Here is a 22,947-nt window from a genome sequence, read left to right as displayed (position 1 = left end):
CTGTAAGCGTGTGTGGCCTACCACTTCGTGGCTAAGAGGTTGTTGCTCCAAGACGTTTTCACTTCACAATAACAGCACTTACAGTTGACCGGGACAGCTCCAGCAGGACAGAAATTTGACCAACTGACTTGTTGGAAAGGTACCACGTTGAAAGTCACTGAGCTCTTCAGTACGGGCCATTCTATTGCCAATGTTTGTCTATGGAGATTGCATGGCGGTGTGCTCTACTTTAGACACCTGTCAGCAACGGATGTAGCTGAAATAGCCAAACCCACGAATTTGAAGGGGTGACCACATACCTTTATAGTGTATAAACAGTTTCTTATTGTATCAGTTATTTAATTAAAGAAAATGATATGTGCCTCATTTGTAAAAATACCATGGCTGTATTTGCATTTGAACACATTAACATAAAGGAGTGGAACAAGGTTGAAACCACCAAACACTCTCGGTCTACCCTACCTGGGCCATCTAGACTGCCTCATCATTTACTGCTGTTGTTCTGTTGCATAATTCAGCTAGTGTGTCAATAGCAGGATACCCTCGGAATAAAAATCAACAGTCTTGGCTCTAGATTACACCTATCTAAACATACGTTACATTGTTTGCGAGATCAGGCACAATATCGTTATAATCCGAGTGTTCGTTTTCACAAGTTGCTTTCATGTCCGTGCATTCAATTTTCTAAACATTTCAACTGTATTAAATGATTCCGCAAAAAAAATGTATACCTATCAAATGAAATGATGAGTTGGTGTGTTAAATTCTAGACGAAGCTTTAGTGTTGTTATAGATTCGACGTTAAGACCATGCATTCCATTTCAGCCATTACCGGGGTGTGTTTGACAGGTCATTACAAACGTTTCCGCAGTCGTAACGTTAACAGGACAAAACGACAGGCACAAGCAAGAGTATGAAAGAGCCGCAATGAGTAAAATGAAAGCAATCAATCCATCAAGATTTAAGTGACAGTAGATTTCGCACCCCTCAAACAGAGGAAATAGATGTCTGAAAAGACAGAACCTCAGGTGGGCGGTGAACACGTGTTGCTAATACTATGACCCCAAATGAACCAGACAGAGATGTTATTTTTCAAATCAGGGTCTGCACCCTTGTTCAGGTGAATTGTGTGAATATAATCATTCCTTGCTGGATTTCTGACTGCATGACAATGTGGGCTGTTATACAGGCACGAGCAGCACTCTCTCTTTTTACTGATTCCATTGACAGAATCAAAGAAATGTTAACTATACACGTGATACACGTGTAAATCACAAAACATAATGTAGAAATAGAGACACATTGTCAAGAGAATATGTGTAAATGAATCTGTGTGTGGGAGGATGTGTAGCCTTAGCCTACAGTTTGTCTCAATCCATTCAAATAGTTACTCTAGCCTTGCCTTCATTACATTTACATTTTTTGTCACAGGACCACACACAAGGCACTAAAGGAATACTGCAAAAAATGTGGCAAAGCAATTAACTACCTAAAACACAATGCCAAATCTACAGTACATTTGCTTACCAAGAAGACAGTTAGTGTTGCTGAGTGGCCGAGTTACAGTTTTGAATTAAATCAACTTGATTATCTATGGCGAGACTTGAAAATGGCTGTCCAGCAATTTTCTACAACCAACTTGACAGAGCTTGAAGAATGTAAAAAATAATCATGTGCAAATATTGTACAATCCAGGTGTGGAAAGCTCTTAACAGACTTACCCAGGAAGACTGGGTAATCGCTGACAAAGGTGATTCTAACGTGTTGAAAACTTATGTAATCAAGATACATTAGTGTTTTATTATTTTTCACAAATGTTTGAATTTTTCATCCACTTTGACAGTAGATCGTTGACAAAAAAAGGACAATTAAATCAATTTTAATCCCACCTTGTAACACAACAAAATGTGGAAAAAGTCGAGGGTGTGAATACTTCCTGAAGGAAGCGTAAGGCCTCTTAAGGACCTTTTAGAATGCCTACACATGCTTTAGAAATCATTCAATACCAAATGTCATGTCACCAGGGACTGCTCATCCAAACGTCTCCAAGACATAAAACCCTCCAATCCACCCGGACCAAAGTTAAGGAATCTCATCTAAATCAGATGAACTCTGTTCCTGCTGTATGCATGTAATATGGCCAAACTCTCAGAGGAAACCTGTTCCAGGATCTGTGCCAAACTAAACCCCTCTAGGGAAATAAACCACAGAGCTTCTTAATGACTAGAAGTAATAAGAAAATTAGATGATGCTCCTTTACTCCACTTACGGTACTCCAATTTGTGTCTGTGTCTGACATGGCACACTATTCCCTATATAGTGCACTACTGGTCAAACGTTGTGCACTATAAAGGGAACAGTGGTGCCATTTGGGACACAGCCTTTGTAATTCTGTAATTTCATCATAGCCAGAGAGTTTCTGCTTCCAGAGAGAAAACAGTGAACACACAATCAATCATCCGTTAAAAAAGCCTTTTGGCTTTTCACCCAAGCTGACAAAGAAAGTGTAAAACATTCTTTCTAACGTTGATGTGGAGCTAGCAGTTCTGGACAACAGTGATTTGGTTTGTCATAATCCTTCATGCTTTTAGCCTCCTCAACCAAGGCGTGACGATGCCGCAGAATGTTGCGTTGTAACAAATTGCCTTTTAAGAAACTGTTAATACATTGAGAATATATCTGGTGGGATCCCTTTCAAACCAATACATCGTCACTACTTGTTAGTATAAGACTGCAGCCTACTTTATGGTGAGTAGTGTACTGAATATTCTTTCCGATTTGGTTCGAGAGAAGTGACTCTTTCAATGTGATTCATAAACACAAGGAAACACCTTGATAAGTTCAAGATAAGTTCACAGCCAGGACTTCAACTGAAAGCTGAAAATGTGTGGACTGTACTGTAAGTTAAAATCAAACTCAAAAAATAGCAGAGGACTCTCTCCTTATAAAAAGACAGATTGATTCCCACAGCCCTGTCTAAACACAGGAGGCAGTACAATCATGCAGTCAGTGGTACAACCATGTAATCGCTGCAGTTGAAATAAGGACAGGAGTGTGTGTGTAGGCCGGTAAGGTACTACATCAGCACAGTACTGGCAAGCCACTCCACATTCCCACTTCTACCACAGCCATTTTGCTAATCACATCAGTTTCCTAGGCAACTTCAAAAGGAAAAGGTGTGTCGAATTGCAGCCCTCTACAAGCCCACTGGTAAACCACAGCTCTGACAGAGCGGGTGGGTCATTTCAATTCAAACCACGCACCACAGGTAGACTACAGTTTTACCACTAAAAAGTAAAGCTTGTAGTTAAGACGGATTCTCACCGACAACGGCAAACTACGTGACAACTGTTGATGTACAACGTTTTGTCAGAACATATTGCAGATGTCAGCTGGGTACATGTGAGAGAAGGACAGAGAAAGAGAGAGGTACAGAGATCGAGAGAGAGCGGTACAGAGAGCGCAAGATAGAGGTACAGAGTGAGAGCGAGAAAGAGGTACAGTGAGAAGTACAGAGAGAGGCAATGAGAGAGGTACAGAGAGAGGTAAAGAGTGACTGACCCAAAATTAAGGAAAGCTTTGACTATGTACAGTCTCAGTGAGCATAGCCTTGCTATTGAGAGGCCGCCGTAGGCAGACCTGGCTCTCAAGAGAGGACAGGCTATATGCACACTGCCCACAAAATGAGGTGGAAACTGAGCTGCACTTCCTAACCTCCTGCCAAATGTATGACCATATTAGAGAGACATATTTCCCTCAGATTACACAGACCCACAAAGAATTTGATAACAAATCAAATTTTGATAAACTCCCATATCTATTGGGTGAAATACCACAGTGTGCAATCATAGCAGCAAGATGTGTTACCTGTGACCACAAGAAAAGGGCAACAAGTGAACTCCCAAAAACTGACTTCAGTGAGTTCAAGACAACTGGGAACTCGGGAAAAACGAGCTACAACTGGGAAAATACGTTTTGAGCTTTCATCCTACTCTGAATTGTAAATCGGGAACTCGAGCCTCTTTCTAGAGCTACGACCTGAAGATTGCTGACGTCATCATGATTCAACCTTTTTTTCCGAGTTCCCAGTAGTCTTGAAAGCACCATAAATCCAGAGAATGCCTGACTTGGATGACAAAATTTGCCAACAAAGGACCGCCGCGCCACCTTCCTGTTCAAGTGAGCACAGCAAGGTGAGTCCAAAAATGTATTGTATGCTGCTGCATAAATGATGTAATATGCCAGGGAGATATGTATACTGTAGCTAAGAAAGTAATACTAAGTGTATGTTGTGTAGTAAGCTGTTAGTAGCCCATGTGCCTCACCCTAATAATTGTATATATTTTCCCCTCTTAATTTCGCCTACTGTTCTGACTTGGTGATGCACATGTAGCCTAATACCTGCTTTTGAGAAATGTAATCATCAAATATTGTAAGAGCTTTCATTGTCAGATTATATGTCTCTTTTATTTATCCTACGGTTCTGACTTGGTGTACAGGGAGAGCACTGTAAGAACGGCCCATGTTCTAAATTCTGTCACTGTACATTTCAAAAGTGCTGAACAAATAGTTAAATTGACTATGTCCGTCCTAGCTCGCTCATTAATGTCTTCATCGAAGTTACGGATTGCCTCTTATCCGCTTGACGTCCCCTTATGCCATAGTTTGTACATTTCAATTGTCAGTAGAAACCACATTTATTTAAGCAAGTCAGCTCCCGAGTGGCACAGTGGTCTAAGGCACTGCTTCTCAGTTCTTAACTGACTTGCCTAGTTAAATAAAGGTTCAATTAAAAAAATATATATCATTTTTTTTTTTTTTTAAGACCGTAAATGAGGCTGAATGAACTGTTTCGCTGCCAGACAAGGCTCCGCTGATAGCCAGGTGTAGCAGTGGTAAGGTGTTGGGACTGCTGTTGGGACTCTGCTGTTGGGACAGCTTTATGTAGGCCCTAACAGTTTGTGGGCACCGTTTGTCACCGTTATAGTGTAACTAATGTATTGTGTAGTGTTGTATAGTGGCTTTGCAGGCAAGGACCCACTTTTTTTCCCTCACCAAGATTTACATGCTAAAATCGCCACCGTATAGACATAATGACATTTGTAATGTCTTTCTTTTGGAACGTTTATGAGTGTAATGTTAACTGTTCATTTTTTATTGTTTATTTCACTTCTGTTGAGAGAGAGAGAGAGAGAGAGAGAGAGAGAGAGAGAGAGAGAGCGAGAGAGCGAGAGAGCGAGAGAGCGAGAGAGAGAGAGAGAGAGAGAGAGAGAGAGAGAGAGAGAGAGAGAGAGAGAGAGAGAGAGAGAGAGAGAGAGAGAGAGAGAGAGAGAGAGAGAGAGAGAGAGAGAGAGAGAGAGAGAGAGAGAGGTACACAGAGAGGGAGAGAGTGAGAAAAAGAGAGAGCGAAAGGTACACAGAGGGGTGTACACACTGTAATTACTTAGGTTTAAAAATAAGCTCAACTGGACACCTTAATGAGGCAGTGAATGAACTGAGAGAGAAAGCACGGAGGGCATTCTATGCCATTAAAAAACAAATTCAAATTGAAATACCTATTAAAATGTGGCTAAAACGAATGGAATGTGTCATTGAACCATTTGCACTTTATGGCAGCGAGGTGTGGGGTCCACTTGCAAAACAAGATTTCATCAAATGGGACAAACACCCTATTGAAACCCTGCATGCAGAGTTCTGTAAGATTCTCCTACATGTCCAGAGGAAAACTACAAACAATGCATGCAGGGCAGAATTAGGCCAATATCCACTAATAATAAAAACTCAAAAAAGAGCAATTAAGTTTTGGAAACATCTAAAATACAGTGACCCCTTCTCATATCACTACCAATCCCTGCAATGCCAAGAGCTGAGCAAAGAAAAGAGTCCCCTCATCCAGCTGGTCCTGGGGCTGAGTTCACAAACCTGTTCTACTAAGACACTGAAGCCTCAGGACCAGAACATCCAATCAATCAGAATAAAACAAATTACAACACAGTCAAAACAAAACTACATTGCTTATTGGGAAACACAAGCACAAACACAAAGCAAAATGTAGTGCTATCTGGCCCTAAGCAGAACCTGAGACAGAGCTGCATTTCCTGACAAAATGTGAAAAATATAAAACAATTAGAGAGTATCATTTCCCAAAATTTGAAACCCTTATTAAATGTTTCAAAGGCCTCTCTGATGAGAGTAAGCTACCCATCCTGTTGGGGGAGGACGCAGAGAGCTGTGGGTTGGCAGCGCACTACATTGCTGCCTGCCATAAGTTGAGGGACAGTGTCTGCCAGACCAATCAACCTGCACATGTACTCTACTGTATGCTTATAGTTATTGTTGAATGTATGGTTATTTTGACACTTGGTTATTGTTGTTACTGTTGTCCCGTTGACAATTTTGATTTGATTTTATATTGTAAATAAGCTTTGGCAATATGTACACTGTTACGTCATGCCAATAAAGCAAATTGAATTGAATTGAGAGACAGCGAGAGAGAGAGAGAGCGAGACGAGAGCGAGAGCGAGACCTGCCTGGAGGTGACAGCATTCCCTCCCCCATATGCCCCCCTAGGCACAACTATGACAACATAACCAACAAAAGCGGGTCACAACTCCTGCAGCTCTGTCGCACGCTGGGTATGTACATAGTCAATGGTAGGCTTCGAGGGGACTCCTATGTTAGGTACACCTATAGCTCATCTCTCGGCAGTAGTACTGAAGACTACTTTATCACTGACCTCAACCCAGAGTCTCTCAGAGCGTTCAGTCAGCCCACTAACACCCCTATCAGATCACAGCAAAATCACAGTCTACTTGAACAGAGCAATACTCAATCATGAGGCATCAAAGCCAAAGGAACTGAGTGATATTAATTAATGATATAGATGGAAGGAATGTAGTTTGGAAACCTACCAAAAAACAATTAGGCAACAACAAATTCAATCCCTTTTAGACAGCTTCCTAGACAAAACGTTCCACTGTAACAGTGAAGGTGTAAACATGGCAGTAGAAAATCTTAACAGTATATGTGACCTCTCAGCATCCCTATCAAATCTAAAAAAATCGCAAATAGAAAACCAAAGAAAATGAACAACAATGACAAATGGATTGATGAAGAACGTAAAAATCTAAGAAAGAAATTGAGAAACCTGTCCAACCAAAAACACAGAGACCCGGAAAACCTGAGTCTACGCCTTCACTATGGTGAATCACTAAAACAATACAGAAATGCCATGGAGAAAGAACAGCACGTCATAAATCAGATCAATGTAAATGAAGAATCCAGAGACTCTAACCACTTCTGGGAAAATTGGATAACACTAAACAAACAACACAAAGAATAATCTATCCAAAACTGAGATGTATGGGTAAACCACTCCTCTATTCTTTTTGGCCCTATATCAAAGAACTAACAGCAAAAACATACACGTACAGACTCTTAGCCTTGCTCTTGAGAAAGGCCACCGTAGGCAGACCTGGCTCTCAAGAGAAGACACACTGCCCACAAAATGAGGTGGAAACTGAGCTGCACTTTTTAACCTCCTGCCCAATGTATGACCATATTAGAGACACCTATTTCCCTCAGATTACACAGATCCACAAATAATAAAAATAAAAATAAACGATTTTGATAAACTCCGATATCTACTGAGTGAAATACCACAGTGTGCCATCACAGCAGCAAGATTTGTGACCTGTGACTACAAGAAAATGTCAACCAGTGAAGAACAAACATCCTTGTAAATACAACCCATATTTATGTTTTTATTTATTTTGCCTTTTGTACTTTAACCATTTATACATCGTTATAACACTGTATATACACATAATATGACATTTGTAATGTCTTTATTCTTTTGGAACTTCAGTGAGTAATGTTTACTGTTCATTTTTATTGTTTATTTCACTTTTGTATATTATCTACTTCACTTGTTTTTGCAATGTTAACATCTGTTTCCCATGTCAATAAAACCCATTGAATTGACACTCACACACACAGAGCGAGAGAGAGAGACAGACAGACAGAGAGAGAGAGAAGTAGACAGAGAGAGGTACACAGAGAGAGAGGGAGAGGTACATAGAGAGAGAGAGGGAAAGAGAGAGAGAGAGAGAAGTACACAGAGAGAGGTACACAGAGAGCGAGAGAGGTACAGAGAGAGAGAGAGGGGGAAAGAAAGAGAGAGAGAGAGAGAGAGAGAGAGAGAGAGAGAGAGAGAGAGAGAGAGGGAAAGAGAGAGAGAGGGAAAGAGAGAGAGAGAAGTACACAGAGAGAGGTACACAGAGAGAGAGAGGGAGGTACAGAGAGAGAGAGAGGGAAAGAAAGAGAGAGAGAGAGAGAGAGAGAGAGAGAGAGAGAGAGAAAGAGAGAGAGAGCGAGAGAGAGAAACTGCAGAGCTTGGGGGATGCCAGCAGGTATTGAACAAACCAAAAGACAACGACTAGTGATCTCCAACGCTGCCGAGAGGACAGGAAGAGTCACCAGGGGAGAGAGGGCGAGACAGACAGTGAGAGAGGGGGAGAGAGAGAGACAGATGGAGGGAGAGTACATGAAAGGAAACACTGGTTTAAAAACGGTGTGTGTGCGTGCGTGCGTGCGTGCGTGTGTTTTCTGAACCCTGACCTTTAGTATTGCAGGTCTTGGAGGTGACTTCCAGTGTCTCCAAGTCTTCAGCGCCGATGTTCTCCAGAGTGATGGTCAGCCGCTGTATCTCTCCGTTAAAGAGCTGAACAGACACACTGCTGGACAACTCCTCTTTAGAGGGCCGGAGGGGGTGGGCTGACCTGGAGGGGGATACAGGAGGGTAAGGGTTAAGACATGTCTTCAGACAGCGCTGAGCGATTAACCAAAATGTTGGTTCATTTTCATTTTCTAAACAACTAATTGACTGACATTGTTTCAATTATTTAAATAATTGAATTATTATTATTTTTTTAAATTATTATTTACATTTTCCATTTCAATCTGTTTTTTTTTGTTGAGCTCCATGCACAGTTTCTCTAGAGTTATTTAGATTAAGCCCGAACTGTGCGATGTAGTAGGGAGTTGTAGTTTCCAACAGGACAATATTCTAAATAGTCTAGAGCAGAAAACATGGTAACTACAATGTCCATAATTCATTGCGCGCCTACTTGTCCAGTTTGTGTTTCATTTCAGCCTGCTACATTAGGTTAGTGTGGGAAAGAGAAGGAGAAGGAACAGAAGAGACAGAAGACGCGCGATCGAGGGGGATAGAGAGCAGTTGCTTCGTGAGATATCTCTACCTGAAAATAGATGATCATAGTTGGTATTCAGCAGTCATAAAAGCCTCATTTACTCTGAAGAACTACAAAATGGTGATTTTGTCAGACAGTATAGGCAGCAGCTCTGTAGAGATGAGATGATGACTTGGAATAAATAATAGTCAAATAAAACAAATGTAATAATATACACAACAGGTGAAATATTTGATTAAAGTAATGTGAATAACGGCTGGTTAATAAGTGATCAGCAGAAATGAGTCACTACCATCATGGCTTTTTATTCATTGTTTTATTCTGTGTTACAGCATTCAACCCACATAATGTATCGTGCATTTAATGTTTGAAAAATAATCTAAACGAAAAACGTGATTTATTTTTTATTTTTTCAAAACCCAACCGACCTCAAAAAACATTAATCGCTCAGCACTACTTCAGACCTGGAGATCTGGAGAGACACACAGGCGGTTAAGGGTTAAAGACATGTCTTCAGATCGCGAGAGACGTGTTTTATTGACTGGAGGGGTGGGCCAACATATCAATCAATTCATCGACATTGAGCATGACCTCGCTCTATGTAGCCGATTTCAACTTTTTAAAAGTTATTCATATAGTGTGTCTAGACACACTGCTCCACAGGGGGTCTGGAACTTTGAGTCTTGATGTTGGCCACTGCACTGCATGCAAATCTACACACACACATGATCTTAATATCTTATAAGATATCTTGAACGTGAGCGCAAGCACACACACACACAAATAAAGAAAGGCACACGGCCCGGGCTATTGGAAAGGGGAACCAGAAGTGAAAGAAAAAGAGATACAAAAGAAAGAGAGGATGGAGAGAGAGAGAGATCACAGCTAAAGAGTACGATTGGGATGAGCACAGCAAGGTCCTATTCTGAACAGGGCACAATGACGTACTGAGGTAAGCTGAGCGGCCAAATCATAGAGGAACAAGACGGGTGGCGATTTGAACATAGAGGTCCATTTAGTCCCTACCATGTTAGTTATTACTTCAAATTGAATACAAACTACATCTAGAGCATTGGATTTCAATTGTCCACGTGCTATTACTAAAGCTATCTGACCCTGTTGGGTACTGGAACCAACATAACAGTCAGTCTCAGAATGATGTCTATTGTAATGTTATTGTCCAGCAGCAAGCGACTAGGCTGAAGAGAAAGCATATATATCTATCTATCTATCCAACATTCTCTCACTACTAAGATACAGAACCTGTAATTATCAAGGTGTAAACGATGACTTAAGTTCTTAGTAATTACAGAGGTCCCAGCAGGTTCCATAGCTGTTCCTCTTAGGTATCAGTGGGTCATTTAAAAGTAGCTGGAAGAAGAAAGAAAGCCATAGCGGAGGGAGGGACGACTGCCTTGCAGAAAAGAGCCTGTGAAGATAACAGCCTGTCTAGGGACCGCGGCTGTGAATTATCACCAACTAAAAGTATCAAGATGCGGTTGGGAGCTTGTTGTGTTTTTGGTCCAGAAACCCCACTACCAGTCACTCATTTTAAAGTGGCTCTGACTAAGCAAAGTACCTACCACTCCCTAGCTGGATGCTCCATCAGGTGCAGTTTTTAGGAGTTTAGGGCAGAGGGTGTCTCACCGTGGTAGAGAGGTGCTGAGCTGGAGACGGGGTAATGATGGAATGACCTCCACCATACAGTCACTGGTCCTCACACTGGGTAGACCCTCCAGGAGACAGTCACTGGTCACACCGAACACTGACGTGTGGTAGCCTACAGACAGGAGTAAAGGAGAGGTAAAAGTCAGTGCCCTAAAAAACCAAGGACTAACAAGCACTGCAATAACTTTTCTCCATTCTACGAAGGGTGACATTTTGAACACACTTATAAAGGATTTCTACCCAATCATCCTCTGTTGAAAACAGTCTAACCTATTAATGTAATATAAATGGGAGAAAGAGCTGTGAGTCTTGGTTGGTTTATAGTTGGCGCTCCTGTTGTGACATCAGAAAGGTTTACAACACAATCTGAGACCCTCCTCTATTAACCACACACACACAATTAACCCCCACCCCATCCTCTGGAGAAAGACAATCAAGTCACTTGTCTTAACCATGGGGACAAAATTACAGGCAATTACTGTGGTGCAAGATTAAGACTCAATGACTATGTAGACCATAGGAATTAAAGCTACCCTAATATCCCAAGCTACTGAGGTTAACAAATCTGAGATTAACTGACATGTCTCTTTGTCCTCGTTTAACCTGTTTAAAGATGGAGGCAGAGAACATGGGGTCTGTCTGCTGGTCGTCACGGCACACATCAATGTTTTTACATTTTAGTGAAAAATCTGCACATGATTTGTCCCAAAATGACTGATAATTTAATCAAAAGAACGCCTATTAATAACCAATCTTTGTATTTCGTAAAAGTAAGTTGTCAGGGAGGAAGCCATTTCCCTTTCAATGATGCTCTTTCCTGTGTAAGCAGTGTTCATTTGTAAGGGTAAAGTTGTGCTGGACTCACCGTTGACGTTGATGTTGCCTGCGGTGCGTGGGACCCCCACCAGGGTGACGGGGTAGAGCCCAGACTCCGCAGGGAGAGACAGGGCGGCAGGCAGGGACTCAAACTCCACGCCTGACGTCAGCAAACCCTGGAACCGACAGAGGACAACAGATCAGTCAGAGAAATTACGCTTTAAATCAGGGTACCATTGAGCATAATTCATAAAACTAATAGTGACTATACTTAGTTTTTCAATAAAATTATTATACAAAATTCTTGCAACCAATAGAATGTTATATATATGGGGGATACAACCATCCCAGCTCTGCAGATTTTGCTGTGAAGAGACAGAATCATTAGATAATTTGTTTTGGTACTGCCCATATGGAGCTTGTTTTTGGTCGCAGGTTCAGGAATGACTTTAGAATTGCAACACTTACCTGGAGCTAACTCTGCAAATAGCACTGCTGGGTGATTTGAAAAGTCATAGTCAATCGATCAATAATATAATAATACTCTTAGCAAAAATTGTATCTTAAATCTACAATCTGTAGAATTTATGAGAATAGAAAGGTTCAGAACTTTTGTGAAACATCACAGCACAGTTATATATGGCAAATAAAAATCAAAACCGGATGCTGTTCAGAGAAAGAGGGGAGGTGTTCAGTGGAGCTGAAGGACGGGACCAAAAACAAACTAAATATAACTATGGTAAAATATACTGTGTCTGTAAAATGTATATAGTATATATAAGCTGGAAGTAGAAGCATAAGTGTTGTTGTCCATTAGTTTACTCCAAATAGGGGAGGGTTGGTAGGTTTAGGGGAAAATAATAAAGGAACATATATAAATAGTATATATACAGTACCAGTCAAAAGTTTCGACACACCTACTCATTCAAGGGTTTTTCTTTATTTTGACTGTTTTCTACATCGTAGAATAATAGTGAATACATCAAAACTATGAAATAACACATATGGAATCACGTAGTAACCAAAAGAGTGTTAAATCCAAATATATTTGAGATTCTTCAAAATAGCCACCCTTTGCCTTGATGACAGCTCTGCACACTCTTGGCATTCTCTCAACCAGCTTCATGAGGTAGACACCTGGAATGCATTTAAATTAACAGGTGTGCCTTGTTAAAAGTTCATTTGTGGAATTTCGGGCCACGCCCCAAGCTTCCCACAATAAGTTGGGTGATTTTTGGCCCATTCCTCCTGACAGAGCTGGTGTAACTGAGTCAGGATTGTAGGCTTCCTTGCTCGCACAGGATTTTTCAGTTCTGACCACAAATGTTCTATAGGATTGAGTTCAAGGCTGATGATGGCCACTCCAATACCTTGACTTTGATGTCCTTAAGCCATTTTGCCACAACTTTGGAAGTATGCTTGGGGTCATTGTCCATTTGGAAGACCCATTTGCGACCAAGCTTTAACTTCTTGACTGATGTCTTGAGATGTTGCTTCAATATATCCACATCATTTTCCTACCTCATGATGCTATCTATTTTGTGAAGTGCACCAGTCCCTCCTGCAGCAAAGCACCCCCACAATATGATGCTACCACTCCCGTGCTTCATGGTTGGGATGGTGTTCTTCGGCTTGCAAGCATCCCCCTTTTTCCTCCAAACATAATGATGGTCATTATGGCCAAACAGTTCCATTTTTGTTTCATCAGACCAGAGGACATTTCTCCAAAAAGCACGATCTTTGTCCCCATGTGCATTTGCAAACCGTAGTCTGGCTTTTATAAGCGGTTTTGGAGCAGTGGCTTCTTCCTTGTTGAGCATCCTTTCAGGTTATGTCGATATAGGACTCGTTTTACTGTGGATATAGATACTGTTGTACCTGTTACCTCCAGCATCTTCACAAGGTCCTTTGCTGTTGTTCTGGAATTGATTTGCACTTTAAGCACCAAAGTACGTTCATCTCTAGGAGACAGAACGCGTCTCCTTCCTGAGCGGTATGACAGCTGCGTGGTCCCATGGTGTTTATACTTGCGTACTATTGTTTGTACAGATGAACGTGGTACCTTCAGGCATTTGGAAATTGCTCCTAAGGATGAACCAGACTTGTGGAGGTCTACAATTTTTTTTAGATTTTCCCATGTTGTCAAGCAAAGAGGCACTGAGTTTGAAGGTGGGCCTTAAAATACATCCACATGTACACCTCCAATTGACTCAAATTATGTCAATTAGCCTATCAGAAGCTTCTAAAGCCATGACATAATTTTCTGGAATTTTCCAAGCTGTTTAAAGGCACAGTCAACTTAGTGTATGTAAACTTCTGACCCACTGGAATTGTGATACAGTGAATTATAAGTGAAATAATCTGTCTGTAAACAATTGTTGGAAAAATGACTTGTGTCATGCACAAAGTAGATGTCTTAACCGACTTGCCAAAACTATAGTTTGCTAACAAGAAATTTGTGGAGTGGTTGAAAAATGAGTTTTAATGACTCCAACCTAAGTGTATGTAAACTTCCGACCTCAACTGTACACACACACACACACACACACACACACACATATATATATATTAATGAGATACAATGCAGTTGTTCATTAAAAGGTATGCTATCAGTGGAGCTTCATTCAAATGACTTGATACTATGTTATCGAAGAGTTTCAAATGATTCTACTTCAAAATCGGGGCCTATTAATTAAACACAAACAGAGACTGAGCATGAAGCAACGGTTAAACTGGAACAGCAGGACATCTAAGTCGCTAAACGATCATAAAATAGCGCACAGACACCTGTCAATGTAACGTAGTGTCACAACTGACTTGATTACAGTTCAATTTACTTTGAAACTAAATCAAGTGGATCTAATGAATCAGATTCCACTGTTCTAATGTGACATGATGAGAGAAACCCCATAATTGTCCCAGTGCCGTAGTGGGTGGCAGTTCTTTCCACTGCTCCCTGTAATGTTCCTATCAGAACTGCAGATGAAGGAATGGAGGAGGAGGAGAGGAAGCAACTTTAGAGTATAGAAACCCAGCCCCACAGTAGTTTCCAGAGATCCCTGTAAATCAATCATGGTAATCTAATAGCCCAATATCATAAAGCAGTATTTCCCAAGTCCGGTCCTTGACTAGCCCCATCGTTTTCATCGCGGCCCCGGACAAGCACACCGGATTCTACTTGTCAACTAATCATTAAGCCTTGACAAGTTGAATGAGGTGTGTTTGTCCAGGGCTACAGCAAAAAGATGTACGGTTGGGGGTACTGGAGGACCGGAGTTGGGAAACACTGTTAAAGGATAGGAGAGGAAACCACGTAAGAGTATTGAAACCCAGCCTCTCAGTGAGCTGGTGGGAGTGAGGTTGTCTCAGGTCTCAGTACCATAGTGCTGTGATGGGAGGTAGGGTTAGTGAGAGTAGTTACCAGTGTTCCCTGTAATCCATCATCCTAATCTAGCCCTGATATCCTGGAGCCCAAGCAGGCACCGCCATCTCCCACGGAGAAAATTGTTCTTGTTCTCACCGTGAGAGAGAGGAGGAAACTAGAAAAACACACACACACACACACACACACACACACACGGTGTAAATTGAAGGCTGTCTGCTCTGCTGTAGGAGGAGAGGAGAAGATTGGAAATGAGTCCCACACAGTAACACAGTAGGGGAGATCGGGAGGTTCGACTACCTCAGAGAGGAATATGCTAGTGTAACATCTTTATCAGTTATACAGGTGGTCAAATGCACATCACATCTAGTCTCTGATCATTAGGCCATCGTCATATATATGTCTCCAGTCATAGAGAGGCTCTGTGGTGGCGTGACAGTTATTTACAAAGCCATCCCTCTTGCTACTTTAGAGAGAGAATAAAGATTACACCCCTTTATTGGAAAACAAATATCAAAGTTAACCTATTGGAAATAACTCATTTGCATCCATTCTTGAAAAGGTTAATTAGCCCGACTCGCTATTGTTAACGATCAGTCTGTGTGTGTGTGTGTGTGTACGTGCGTGCGTGCGTTGCGTGCGTGCATGTGTGCGTAGTTAGTTAGCCTGATCATATCGTTAGAACTGCATGGTTCAGTAACCTAATACTTCTCTCATCGTCACGGCATCGTGTACAGTACCAGTCAACAGTTTGGACACACCTACTCATTCAAGGGTTTTTCTTTATTTTGCATATTTTCTACATTGTACAGTCGTGGCCAAAAGTTTTGAGAATGACACAAATATGAATTTCCACAAAGTTTGCTGCTTCAGTGTCTTTAGATATTTTTGTCAGATGTTACTATGGAATACTGAAGTATAATTACAAGCATTTCATAAGTGTCAAAGGCTTTTATTGACAATTACATGAGGTTGATACAAAGAGTCAATATTTGCAGTGTTGACCCTTCTTTTTCAAGACCTCTGCAATCCGCCCTGGCATGATGTCAATTAACTTCTGGGCCACATCCTGACTGATGGCAGCCCCTTCTTGCATAATCGATGCTTGGAGTTTGTCAGAATTTGTGGGGTTTTGTTTGTCCACCCGCCTCTTGAGGATTGACCACAAGTTCTCAATGGGATTAAGGTCTGGGGAGTTTCCTGGCCATGGACCCAAAATATCGATGTTTTGTTCCCCGAGCCAATTAGTTATCACTTTTGCCTTATGGCAAGGTGCTCCATCCTGCTGGAAAAGGCATTGTTCGTCACCAAACTGTTCCTGGATGGTTGGGAGAAGTTGCTCTCGGAGGATATGTTGGTACCATTCTTTATTCATAGCTGTGCTCTTAGGCAAAATTGTGAGTGAGCCCACTCCCTTGGCTGAGAAGCAGCCCCACACATGAATGGTCTCAGGATGCTTTACTGTTGGCATGACACAGGACTGATGGTTGCACTCACCTTGTCTTCCCTATTATTCTACAACGTAGAAACTAGTAAAAATAAAGAAAAACCCTGGAATGAGTAGGCATGTCCAAACTTTTGACTGGTACTGTAAATGTATTTCTAATTGTAACGATCTGTGCTGAGAGTCAGGAAGCAAGTTCAGGGAGTGAGTGATTTAATCAATAAATGAAACATAATACAAAACAAGAATAACGCACAGACATGAAACTGAAACAGAAACAATAACACCTGGGGAAGGAACCAAGGGGAGTGACGTATATAGGGAAGATAATCAAGGAGGTGATTGAGTGCAGGTGAGTGTCATGAGGCGCTGGTGCGCGTAACGCTGGTGACAGATGTGCACCATAACGAGCAGCCTGGTGACCTAGAGGCAGGAGAGGGAGCATACGTGACACTAATAATTTCATTTCCTTCTCTATTACAATGCAGTGATTAATACTAGAATGTGACGACACAGTAAATTGATTCATCAATTGCAGAGGTAAAATAAAGCAATCTAGTAAACAATATTCACAGATAGTCAGACACTAATGAGCCAGCCCTGATAGGGACGTCACTTCATTATAATTTACAGTAACCTTTCCTTCAGAATGTGTTTGTCTAGGCTAAAGACCTCACTCTGTGGAGAGGGACAACCAGACAGAATACATGGGCTAGTCTGAGCAGCAGCCTCTCAAATATGGATGATTCATTCTAGTTTCTCATTTTGCACACCAAATGATCTACATCCATAATAATAGTTTGAGTCTTCCATCCTTGAACACTAAAGTTGAAATGAATTACAGAACTTCAAAAGAAGGCTAACATGTAAGATGTCACTCACACCAGGTGATACTACTTTTATCTATACTGATAATCAATAATAACTAAGAGATGTCTGCAAGTTCACAAACAACTTAATTTCCCCCTCAGGTAAATAACCACTTACATGCCTATCCAATGTGAGATTGTTTATGAGGTGGGAGCAAGGCCAGCACGCTCATTAGGCAGGATTAGGCTGCCACCTATGCCGGCAAATTGACTAGGGCGGCATTTTCTGAGCTAAACTGACCAAGATGCACCTCCAACAACACATAAAACCTCACATAATTCTGCCCAAAAACAATGACAACTTCTCTCAACCAGTGGCATGTGGGCTTTTTAGGTGAGTACCTCCATCTCTCCCCTCCATCTCTCCACTCCATCTCCATCTCTCCCCTCCGTCTCTCTATCTACCCCTTCCATCTCTCCCATCCATCTCTCCCCTCCAACCTTCCCCTTCATCCATCCCCTCCATCTCTCCCCCTCTCTCGTTCATCTATCCCATCCATCCATCCCATCCATTTCTCCCCTTCATCCATCCCCTTCATCCATCCCCTCCATCCATCCCCTCCATCCATCCCCTCCATCTCTCCCCTCCATCTCTCCCCTTCATCCATCCCCTCCATCCATCCATCCCCTCCATCCATCCATCCATCCCCTCCATCCATCCATCCCCTCCATCCATCCCCTCCATCTCTCCCCTTCATCCATCCCCTCCACCTATCTCCTCCATGGTTCCTGCATTAGGCGAGGAACACTCAGCAGCAGCCTGCCTGTCACTGCCATCAACAGACCTGGGTTAAAATATTATTGAATTTATTTCATAGACTTTCATAGTCTGATTGAGGTTGCCTGGAGTGACAGATGAACAGTTTTTTTTTTTTCTTTTGGAACTATTCCATTGGTTTCATTGTGCCAGGAATGCTCAATCAAGCGCAACTAAAGTACTGAATATAAAACATTTTGTGTGAACTCAGGTCAAGTCAGGTCATGATGAACACCATAGTTTGTGTTTAGGCCAAGTCACCCTGCATGCCACCTGTACTGTATCACATAACACCTAAGGCTGCCAGCTGCCATGGAAGTAAAACAGGACGGGGGTCTCTGTCTCCATCTGTGCTTCCATCTATCCATCCGCAGGTGGGGAGTCAGTGGCTAATGATGTGTGTGTGTGTGTGTGTGTCTCTTCGCTGGCTAAGTGACAGTTTTAGGACCCCCTCGACAGCAAAGAAAATAATCCCTCATCGCGGTTTGACCTTCCACTCTCCTGGCGCTTCAAAACACGTGTTTTAAACACACATAGACACACACACACACACACACACACACACACACACACACACACACACACACACACACACACACACACACACACACACACACACACACACACACACACACACACACACACACACACACACTTCATTCTGCTCCGACATGCCAGAGGTTGCTAATTACCCAGGTCCATCCAGGTACATACAGCAACACCTTGGACATGACAGGCCCTGGGGCTCCTGTCATTGTGCACAGTCAGACATTAAACACACACACACACACACACACACACACACACATATGCCCTTCGCGCTCTAGTGTCCAATTAAGGGCTGCATCAGTTTCAGGCACACAGCGAGTAGCGTCTCGTGACGGTACAGTACGGCTGTTGTGTGTGTGTGCGTGTAGACAGACAGAGGCAGATGATTGCTGTGCGTCTCAATGCAGTCTGTGCCACATCGGTGCATCTGTAAACAAACACTTCCATCATCCAGTAGCAAAGCGGTTTGATTCAACAATCAAATGCATGAGTGATCCTGAGAGAGAGAGCTTGAACCACACAGAGATATCAAGAAAGACAATAAAAGTGTGTGACTGAGTGCAAGCATCCGGGGGGGGAGAGGAGAGAATGGCCATTTCCTCTCATTACCTTATTAGCGGCAGTGTGGATAAATAGCATGAGAACTATAAACCGTAATAACGCCACATGGGTTCACTCCTTCCTACATTGTTCCAGTACACTTAGTGTCAGCGGAGAAGGATGGCCCAGTTTGTTCTGGCCCTGTCCTGTACCATCATGACTGCATTAAAGTGTCCGAACAGGGCTTTTAGCTCGACTTTAACGAGGTCATCAAAGATAACTGCAAGACATTATCACTGTTCAATGGCTTGCCCCTGATGTGATGAGGGTAGTTTATTTTCCCCCGAGGGGCCCTGACAACTTCTTTTCAGGGACTTTTATTAAGTTGTGGTGTTGTTGTAGTATCCAGAAGTAATGCTTCCCTCACCATGTGTTCCACGCGGAGTTCAAAGGGCATGGGGTTGTAGACCATCAGCTGGACCTCACACACATCTCCCTGGACCCACCGGAACTCTGAGGACATAGAACAATACATCAGAGAAACTGATGCATTACATGTCTGAGCAACAAATGTACATGCAACACACAGACAAATATGAGTTCAAGTACGTGTGCGGCCGAGGTTTCTCTAGCGCTCTAAGCCACAGCCTCCAGCACATATCTACGGTGTCAGCATACAGTAGGTTGGAATACAGCCTACTGCCCTTTGACATAATCTTTCCCCACTGTCATCCTCTTTCCGTTCATTAAAGTCAGAAAATACTTTACAAATATATCATTATAATTCTGTGGGTACTTGAGTAATATGTAAATAGAATTCAGGAAAGTGGAAATAATATTGAACGTTAAAAATGTGTTAAGTCTAAAGTAATATTTTCAAAACATATTTTTTTAAATGACATCATATTGTTTGCAGCAGTAGCAACAATTGAGCAGCAGAGGACCACCGCTGCTAAATGAATACAGCGGACCACCGCTGCTAAATGAATATAGGGGACACACTGATGCGCTCCGTGATTAATTGTATTGTATGCACTCTTCTGGTTTTTAAATCTCTTTCTATTCCTTACATGAACCATTTTAGTCTCTAGCCAGTCCTTCTCAATACCTCCTGTGGTTCTCATTACCATTGCACAGGATTGTGCTATTAGAAAGTACCTTGAAAGACCCTATAATGAGATACAAGATGGTCCCGATTCAGCAGATCATGCACTAGCTTGTCAGGGGAGACAGAGTAGCACAGTGTCATTTGGCAGTGGAGGAGGGATTCTGAGATAGAGATTACAATGAAACAGGTGGGAAACGGCTATGTTACCAAACACACTACAGTCTTCCATCTCCATTTTGACAGTCCAATCTCTAAACGCATTCAACTATCACACAAGAGGACCTGGCAGAGCCTAAGCCCCGAGCAACACACACACACACACACACACACACACACACACACACACACACACACACACACACACACACACACACACACACACACACACACACACACACACACACACTCGCATCTCCATATTCTGAGCCCAGGACTTGGTGGGTTTACGGAGAGTAAAGTAAACCACCGGCGTGCACCTTGGGAAATTAAAACTTTAGTCCGAAGCAGGAAGAAGGAGAAGCAGGAAGAAGGGTATCTCTATAATATAAATGATCAACTGAGCCTCTCACAACCCCAGGTGTGCCTCTCAGGTATCCTCCTTATAGAGCCAATGACATGTGAAATATGCCTGAAAGAGCTGAGGATAACTGAGCTGCAACCATCTCAGTTGTTTCCAAGCGGCACCCTATTCCTATTCCCTTCACATTGCACTTCCTCAATATGGGACCCTGGTCAAAAGTTGGGACACGCCCTAGCCTCCCTCCGTACCTCGAGGCTCCTGGCCATTCATCCATTCCAGATTAAAGAGACAGCCGAAAGGTTCAACACTTCAGAACCCCAGGGTGAATATGAAACGTGGTGGAGTGTTGCTAGCCTGAGTACCAGTCTCATTAGCGAACATTCCGCTCCTTTGCCGCTCCTTGTCATTGCCAAAGAGGACCCTGTTGGAGCGAACAGAACAAAACAGGCACTGCAGATGTTGCCCGGCTCGCCTGGGCAATGGAGCATAAAACATGGGTGTGAAACAGAGTAGGATACTGAATGATGTATTAGAACAAACCATACCACCATTTACAGTGTGTGTGTGTGTGTCAAATCAAAGTTCAGATTTACAGATGTTATTGCAAGTGCAGCGAAATGCTAGGTACAGAGGGAGGCTTGTGTGTGTGTGTGTGTGTGTGTGTGTGTGTGTGTGTGTGTGTGTGTGTGTGTGTGTGTGTATATGGATCCTCTCATTGCTCTGCTACAGTCCTACACACCACTGGCTAACAGTTTCCACACTGATTCATCAGCGCTTTGTACATAAATATTTGAGTACTTTTCTCCCTTGAAGTTATTCCCTTCGTGTGACGGTCCCTGAAACGTTTCCCCTGGAACACTGCATGGACACTCACGCGGAGGGAATAACTACATGAAATGGAATCGGCACTGTCTCTTTAATATCAAACATGTCTGGAAATAACTCACTCTAATAAGCTTTTATTGCTTTTCATTCACACCATCAAAGCTTCAGTTCTGTAACAAGCTGACTGGGTACGATGAGGCCAGGATTGGGGTCAATGCCATTTCAATTCAGGAAGAAGAGGCAGAAAGAAAGACTGAACACTTGTCTCTTTCAGTTTGCTCGTCTATTTGTACACCTTAGTTGAAAAGCAAGGAAGGAAAGCTACTACTATCGTATTGATTTACAAAGCACTGATGAATCGGTGTGTAAACTGTTAGCCGGTTGTGTTTAGTAGTCAGAGAGGATGGATCCATATATCCATTCATCCGCACACACACACAAGGAACTATATATGTTATTGCTGGGTCGTGCTGAGAGAGGAGGCACAGTGCATGAGCAGGGGGGCAAACAAGCACTAACAGTTGCCTGCATTCTGACAGAGTCTAACAGCCCTCACACACAAAATACATTTTCACAGTCGATTCACCTCCTTATCCCCACGTTCATACAGTGATGGATCACAGTGGGTGAATCTGGCACCCTGGCCTGCTATGGATGTAATACTGTATCTATCATTGCCTGCTATGGGTGTACTGTATCTGACTACCAGCAGCCTGTTATGGACACCCGAGCAGCCAATCCATTCATCCATTAATCAAACAGACAGCATCAACATACAGACACACAGCCAGAGGACCCACGCTGATGTATCAACGCTGACGTAGGCCGATCCACCATGACTCTCTCAGTTCCCTGGTGAAATTAAATCAAACACTGTTTCGACAAACCTTGAGTAGTCGTCTCTAGATGAAGGTTTGACCAGTACAGTACGCCTGTTGGCGCCGTTTGGAAATCAAACATTTTAGTAGTAGTAGGCAAACCAGGGTTCAAATACTACTTGGAATATTTGTTTTGATACTTTTGAGTGTTTGCTTTAGCCTGCCTGGCGGGGTTTGCACTTTTGCAACTGTTCTATTGGATCATTGAGGCAGGCAAGCTTAATCAAGTCCAGATGAAGTATTTGAACCCAGGTCTGCTGGTGTCACTGCCTCATCACACAGTATCCTGGAGCAGAGAGAGCTTTAGTGTTGGAATGTGAGGAGCACGACCACACTGCCTCATCACACAGTATCCTGGAGCAGAGAGAGCTTTAGTGTT

At 42.5% G+C, this 22,947-nt stretch overlaps 1 protein-coding gene across 5 annotated transcripts in view; it reads right to left on the bottom strand.

The window, feature by feature from the left end:
* The window catches only part of LOC139558492 (trafficking protein particle complex subunit 9-like), a 296,688-nt gene that overhangs the window by 198,984 nt on the left and 74,757 nt on the right, over positions 1-22,947 (bottom strand). For all 5 annotated transcript variants that reach the window (XM_071373648.1, XM_071373653.1, XM_071373652.1 and 2 more), the window contains 4 exons: positions 19,665-19,750; positions 11,746-11,872; positions 10,860-10,992; positions 8,620-8,780 (listed from right to left, as the gene is read on the bottom strand). In XM_071373648.1, coding sequence (XP_071229749.1) covers positions 8,620-8,780; positions 10,860-10,992; positions 11,746-11,872; positions 19,665-19,750 — 507 coding nt within the window. The remainder of the gene's footprint in view (positions 1-8,619; positions 8,781-10,859; positions 10,993-11,745; positions 11,873-19,664; positions 19,751-22,947) is intronic.

This window comes from Salvelinus alpinus, chromosome 29 (assembly GCF_045679555.1).
Source record: "Salvelinus alpinus chromosome 29, SLU_Salpinus.1, whole genome shotgun sequence".
NCBI lineage: Eukaryota > Metazoa > Chordata > Actinopteri > Salmoniformes > Salmonidae > Salvelinus > Salvelinus alpinus.
Note: the sequence above shows the minus strand (reverse complement) of the source record. Positions and strands in the feature narration are given on the sequence as shown.